Source organism: Propithecus coquereli, unplaced genomic scaffold (assembly GCF_000956105.1).
Source record: "Propithecus coquereli isolate 6110/MARCELLA unplaced genomic scaffold, Pcoq_1.0 Scaffold59, whole genome shotgun sequence".
Lineage (NCBI taxonomy): Eukaryota > Metazoa > Chordata > Mammalia > Primates > Indriidae > Propithecus > Propithecus coquereli.
In genome coordinates this window covers 3,544,633-3,551,755 of record NW_012151840.1, presented here as the reverse complement: position 1 = coordinate 3,551,755, position 7,123 = coordinate 3,544,633, and the positions used below count along the sequence as shown (strand labels likewise).

At 38.4% G+C, this 7,123-nt stretch overlaps 1 protein-coding gene across 1 annotated transcript in view; it reads right to left on the bottom strand.

The window, feature by feature from the left end:
• NUP210L (nucleoporin 210kDa-like) overlaps positions 1-7,123 on the bottom strand; it is a 135,334-nt gene that overhangs the window by 63,082 nt on the left and 65,129 nt on the right. Inside the window, exons 16-22 of the mRNA XM_012658497.1 lie at positions 6,368-6,560; positions 4,074-4,162; positions 3,758-3,862; positions 3,356-3,457; positions 1,886-2,014; positions 1,401-1,528; positions 385-517 (exon numbers count right to left, since the gene is read on the bottom strand). Coding sequence (XP_012513951.1) covers positions 385-517; positions 1,401-1,528; positions 1,886-2,014; positions 3,356-3,457; positions 3,758-3,862; positions 4,074-4,162; positions 6,368-6,560 — 879 coding nt within the window. The remainder of the gene's footprint in view (positions 1-384; positions 518-1,400; positions 1,529-1,885; positions 2,015-3,355; positions 3,458-3,757; positions 3,863-4,073; positions 4,163-6,367; positions 6,561-7,123) is intronic.

Sequence of the window (7,123 nt, the reverse complement as noted above, 5' to 3'; positions counted from 1 at the left end):
TTTTTTTAAGACAGGGTCTTGCTCAGTTCCCTCGGCTAGAGTGCTGTTGCATCATCATAGTTCACTGAAACCTCAAACTCCTGGCCTCAAGTGATCCTCCTACTTTGGCCTCCCAAAGTGCTAGGATTACAGAGGCGTGAGCCACTGTGCCTGGCCCTTTTTGTTTTGTTTTAGAGACGGGGTCTATGTTGCCCAGGCTGGATCAAACTCCTGTTCTCAAGCAATCCTCCCACCTCAGCCTCCCAAGTAGCTGGGATTATTATAGGTGTGAGCCATTGAGCCTGGCCTAGTCAAATGATTTTTAACTTGTGCAAACTAAACAGAAAAAGATAAATGATGATAAGTAAGATGAAATACAAATTTTAGATGAGACAATTTCCTTACTTCAATTTGCCGAGGAGCCGATGTGAATTTTCTCCCCATCTTGTCCCTGGCAATAGCTACAAGTGTGGTTTGCCCAACAGTGATAGCTCGAAGGATATAATTTTCAGAGTATTCATCCTGTTTCTCCATTAGCCTGCAAAGACCCATGTGTTTTTAGGTGAGAAAGATTTGGTTTTGAGAGTGGCCAGTGATGCATCTTTCTGAGACGCTAAACATTTTCTGCTTATTTTAACTCTGGTTAGAGGGAACTGCCAGAAAATAAATTTTCAGAGTCAAGACAAATTTCATGGCAATGGCAGAAAGCTCCAGAAGGGTAAAAATTTGTTCTAAGGTTCCAAAGGAATAAAGGCAATATAAACATAGACTGGTAAAATTGCAAATAGTAAATTGTCTTGAAATTCTTGAATTTCTCCTTTCTTAGAGGGAAATACCAGTATCTCTGCTTCCAAACATATTTTTGAAGGCCCTCTTGCCTGAAACACACTAAGGACATCATCCAAGGAGAAGTTTCAGAAAATGGAAATATTAATGACATATATGATTTTAGCCCCCAAACAAGACATCTGAGGACCTCAAATGTGTATTTTTATTTTTAGAGGTGAGGTCTTGCCATGTCACCCAGGCTAGAGTGCAGTGGTTATATACAAGTGTGATGATAGTACACTATAGCCTCCTACTTTTTTTTTTTAAGAAACAGGGTCTCTCTGTCACCCAGGCTGGAGTGCAGTGGCATGATCATAGCTCATTGTAGCCTTCAACTCCTGGGCTCAAGTGATCTTTTTGCCTCAGCCCCTTGAGTAGCTGGGACTACAGGTATATACCACTGTGCCTGGCTCAAATAGGTATTTTGTAGAGAGCTGAATATGGAAAGAGAGTAAACGCTGAAAGGTACCGTGACAAAAAAGGAAAAGAGAAAATCTGAAATAACCTAAGGGAAAGCTGACCAGGCTACCAGGAGAGGAAGAGTCTCATGATGTTAAACACGGAAAGAAAGAAGTATTGAAAGAAGTACTCACGTCAGGGTGACAATGGCAGAAGCCGACTGCAGTTTGAGCTCCATGTTTCTGAAATATTTATTTCGGAATGGGCGTTTAGAAGAGCCGAGAACTCTCACAGTCACTAATACAGTTTTGCCAATCTCAACCTAGTAGTTTAAAAAAAAAGGAAAGAAAAGGTAGATTTTAGTAGAGGTGTCTCATTCACCAAGGGCAGTCTAACTCTTAGAGGGCAGCAAACATTTTTGTTCATGCTAAATGCTCTTGATTAGCCTTTAATCAAATAAGCCTAATCTATGTATATTATTTTAAGTTGTTCTTTAACACTCTATTTATCTTCATCTGTTTAGTGTTGGAATGCTGTTCTTTAAGGGCAAGTATTTCCATTTACATTACCAAAAGTCCTGGTATACACACATAGTAGCTGAACAGAGACTGTATTAAGTGATACTGGGGAGTGAGAATGAGGCTTGCTTCATTTTTGAGATAAAGCAAACATCTCTCACCTTATCAATAAGATCAAGTTCCAGCTCTTGTATGTCTGATATGCTGAGGTGGGCTGTTGCTGGACCCAAGAAAGCCAAGCAAAGATCATATACTTCCAAAGTGAGAGATCCAGGATGTACTGGAACTAACTAGAAGGAAAAAGATGGCAGCTAAGTAAAGAAGCAAACATGCTCCAAGAGTAATCATAGCAACTATTTTCATCCGAAGCAGAAAACATATCTTATGTTTATAGGTCATGTTACATGGTTACATATTTCAGGCATAGCACAATATGTACCCTTAATGTGATTTTCAGATCATGGCAAAATATATACCTTAGCAAATACTAACTGATAAAGAGCAAAATCTAAGTTGATTGAATTCAAGCAGAATTCAACATATATGTCCAGCTTGTTAATTATGCATAGGGAAAGGGTTTCATGAAGAAAATCACATCCATACATGCTTCAATTGCCAGCAGGGGGAGAAAGCATTAGGCCAACTAATACTTTGTTTTCTCTTTGTACTACAGCTCCTGCAGAACAGCATGTTTTTTCACATCCTTTTTCTGCATCTAGTGCCTCAGTCTTCTCTTTTTATTTTCTTTCTTTTCTTTTCTTTTTTTCTTTCCTTTTCTCTCTCTCTCTCTCTCTCTCTCTCTCTCTCTGTCTCTCTTCAGAGTCTTGTTTTGTCACCCAGGCTGCAGTGCAGTGGCGTGATCATAGCTCATTGCAGCCTCCAATTTCTGGGCTCAAGTGATCCTCCTGCCTCAACCTCTCGAGTAGCTAGGACTATAGGTGCATGCCACTATGTCCAGCTAATTTTTTAAAAAATTTTCTGTAGAGAAAGGGTCTTGCTACGTTGCCTAGGCTAGTCTTGAACTCCTGGCCTCAAGCAATCCTCCTGCCTCGGTCTCCCAATGTGCTGGGGTTACAGGCATGAGCCACTGCACCTGGCCCAGTCTTCCCTTTTTATAACAAATATTATTACTAAGGTAAGTTAAATTCCTTTGAGCTCTTAGAAGGATAGGAAATATATCTATATATTAATATAAGGCATTATATTTATTACTATAAGTCAACTAGAAACAAATCCTATGGCATACTGAGTATGAAGTCAGCTTAATATTTTTACTTGGCTGAAAATACCATATACTCAGGTTATAAAGTCAATGGTATATTTAAATATCTATACAGTTATGTGTTTTGAAATGTATAAAAATGAACCTTCTTTTAATAGAAATCTTCTAATTAGATGTCTCCAATACTGTCTCAGTACAACCAGAAGAAAAAACTGTCTGGTATTGTAACTAGCTGTAGAAAAAAAACCCCTCACTTTTGGTTGAGGAATCTATGTAGGTTAAAAAAAGAAAGAGAAGCAAATGTTACTTTTGTAACAAGTTTTAGACACTCAATGGAATTTTTCCAAACATTCTCTTAAGAATGAGCTTTGGCCTGAGATCACAATCCGGGAATATCTCTACAACTCACCTGGACAGAGCTTTCTGCTTCCATGTAAGTGATGACAACAATATCCAGCTCATTGCTGTTGACTGAAAAATAACCAGATCCTTCCACAAGGCTAAATATTTCCTATGGAGAAATCAGACATACAATATTCTATTCCCTTCTGTTTATAAATAACTCAAAGGAAATAACTTCTACCTACCTAAGAAAGAATATGGGATAAAAAATTAAGGTCAATGGACAAAAGACAAAATATCATTATTAAAGTACAATGCTTAGGATAGTGCAGCTAATTATTATATAGGTGTCATATACATGTATCAGTGATTTTCAACACATAAGTGAGGTTTTTTATTATTATACCATTAATTTTAATAACCTCCCCTCTAATATGATTCCATTTAACTAGACCCATGTAGCTTCTACCTTCACATCTGGGTGGTTATAGATGGTGGCATTCTCAGGCAATACAGTTACGTCATCCACCAGGAGCAGCTCCACAGCTGCAGATCTGGGTAAGTTGGAAATTTCCTAGAAATGTAATAAAACCACAAAGGTGAATATAAATTTCTAATTCCTCACCTCATGAGAGAAGATTCTAGTACTCTCTCAGGTGCCAAAAATAACAGAGTCACAGAAATGCATAGTTCTCAGATTTACATCAGTTGTAAACAAGTTTTAAAGAAGAGCCTTAAATTCTAATTACTTAATTTTTATTTCTTAAATCACAATCCCCACTCACTTTTGGGCTTTTCTTCTCTGAATAGCCCACAAAATTGACCCCAATGAGTACGGTTCCTTTTATCTGATGTACTTGAAGAATCTGATGACCTGGAAACATGCAGAAAAATACTCTATGAGAAAAAAAAACAAAAGTGTTTCTAGAAAACCAAATTATTCCCCAATTTTTCCAAATGGTGTTTTATTGTGGGGCAGAAAAACACTAAATGAGAAAATACACAAGAAATAGAAAACTAGGTTTTTGTGCTGACCCTGCCACTATATTCCTATATGATCCTGAGAAACTACTTTATCTCTCAGTTCCTTTATTAAATGAATGGGCCAGGCAAAATCTAAAATTCTTTCCAGCTTTGATGGTCTACGAGTCCAAAAATAGCCTGACAATAGCGTACAGGGAAATTTTTGTTGGATTTTCAAATGGAAGTGAGAAATAAAATGGATAGTCCTTTGGGACCTTTTACTCTTCTAAACTGTTCTGTATATGTAAATGTCCTATCAGTCACTTACTCAAAAATTTTAAACGGCGACTGTTCTTCCTTAAATCAATTCAAACTCCTTAAACTAGTATTTGAAGTCTTCCATAATCTAACACTGCTTTAATCATTTGACTTTCTTTCTCTCCCTCCCTTCTTCTTTCTTTTTTCTTCTCTCCTCTTTCTCTCTCTCATTTTTAGAGATAGGATCTCACTCTGTTGCTCAGGCTGGAGGACAGTGGCATGATCATAGCTCACTGCAGCCTTGAACTCCTAGGCTCAAGTGATCCTTCCACTTCAGGCTCCCGAGCAGTTGAGATGATAGGCATGTATTACCACGCCCAACTAATTTTTCTTATTTTTTGTAGAGATGAGGTCTTGCTATGTTGCCCAGGCTGGCCTCGAATTTCTGTTCTCAAGTGATTTTTCCGCCTTGGCCTCCCAAAGTGTTGGGATTACAGGCATGTGCCACCGTACCCAGCCAAAAAAGGATTTTAAGAGAAGTATTCAGACTTGAATAATAGTAAGATCACTCTGGACAGCAGTGTGGAAGATAGATAAGAGAGTAGCAGAGACACAATGAAATGTTAGGAGGCTACTATGGTAATGCAGGATAGAGGTGATAAGGACATTAGTGATGGAGTTGGAAAGGAAAAGATGAAACCAAAAAATATTCAGAAGGTAACACTAATGGTACTTGGTGATTGATTGTTAGAGGGTATAAGGGGCATCTCTTTCTTCTGTACCACTTTTTACACTAATTGTATCATACTATTGGTTTTAGGATTATGTTGTCACGTTCTCTAGCTAGGCTCTTAAACTTGCTCTGGGTGTAAGCTCCTTGTAAACAGGAAATAGATTAAATATCATTTCTCCTTCCCTAGCGTTCCCTATTCTATTGAGGTTCTACCATCTACCCAAATGCTCATGCCAGAAGCCTAAAAGTTAGCCTTTGAACCACTTTCTTCTTCATCCTTGGGATTTGTTTGTGGTAGACTGTCACATTAATGGTCCATGGTGAATCACGTCTACTGGTATCTATGCCTTTGTGTAGTCTCTGCCCACCTTGACTCTGGTTTTGGTCAGATGTCTTGCTTTAAGGAATGGGATACCAGCAAATGTGACACGAGCAGAGGATTGATGAGCACTTGCACATGAGGGCTTGTTGAACTTCTCCAACTTCTAATGCCTCTTGCCCCTTCTCCACGTCAGTCTCACTCATCTTCTTCAGCTCATTCTTGTTATTTTCTCTTCCTGCCACCCATTTGGGTCTCGGCATAAATGTTACTTTTTAGCAGTAGCTTTCTCTGTTCTAGACTAGGTTAGGTCCTCGTGTTATAAGCTCCCAAGGTACCCTATATTTGTCCTTCAAAGCACCTAACACAGTTGTAATGTTTCAAGTCTGGCTTCAAAAAAAATAAATAACTAAAGTCTGCCTTCCGCAAACAGATTGTCAGTATATGAGGGCAGAAGCCACGCCTGTCTCATTCACCATTATATCTCCACTGCCTAGCAGAGGGCCTTACATGTAGCAGCCATTCAATAAATATTTGCTAATAAATGGATATTTCCATAATATTAGGTAATAGGCAATTAATACATTTTAAAATTAATTAATTTTATTTTCTTATGAGAAATGTTGGACCCTAAACTCTAGCTTTATAAACAAGGAAATCTACCTTTATGTTTTCTAAAAAATACAAAGATCAAAGATGAAAGATGATATATGATAAAATCCAAAGCAAAACCCTCGCCTATAAGAAAATACTTAGTGTAGAACCATTTGGCAGGTATAGGAAAGAATTCAAAATTTTCACATTACCATGTAACCGGGTCTGCCCACCACCATCATCTTTAGCTACCATCTCCACTGACTTATAATCTTCAAAATGGGCTAGGGTTTCATTCGAGGATTTCCATTCTAGCATTAGTGAACTGAAATTGTCAAACTTTCTTCTGTGTTGGTCAAACACTGCCAGTTCCAGGACCGTGTCCCTTAGGCTTGATACAGGAATCTGCATTAAAATAAAAAATACTGAAAGAAAATTTTAAAAACCAGTAGCCTAAGAGGCAGCAGTAAGATATCCCTGAAGTTAGGGATCAAGTTTTCTCTCGATCTTTTTACTTTGACAATTTGCAGACCTATAGATGTAGTAAAAGAATAGTATAATAGTTACCTATATATACTTTACCTGGATTCACCAATTTTTTTTTTTTTTTTGAGACAGAGTCTCGCTCTGTTGCTCTGGCTAGAGTGCCGTGGCATCATCATAGCTCACTGCAATCTCAAACTTCTGGGCTCAAATGATCCTGCTGCCTCAACCTCGCAAATAGCTGGGACCACAGGTGCGCGCCACCATGCCCAGCTAATTTTTTCTATTTTTTGGGTAGAGACAGGGTCTTGTTCTTGCTCAGGCTGTGCGGGGAGTTTAGCTACGCTCCCCGCAAAAAATCGGGTCTTATCAACTCACGCTGGGTAACAGATTTAAACCTAAGGAGTGAAACTATTAGAATTCTAGAGGAGGATGTTGGAAATACTCTTCTAGACATTGGCCTAGGCAAAGAATTTATGAAGAAG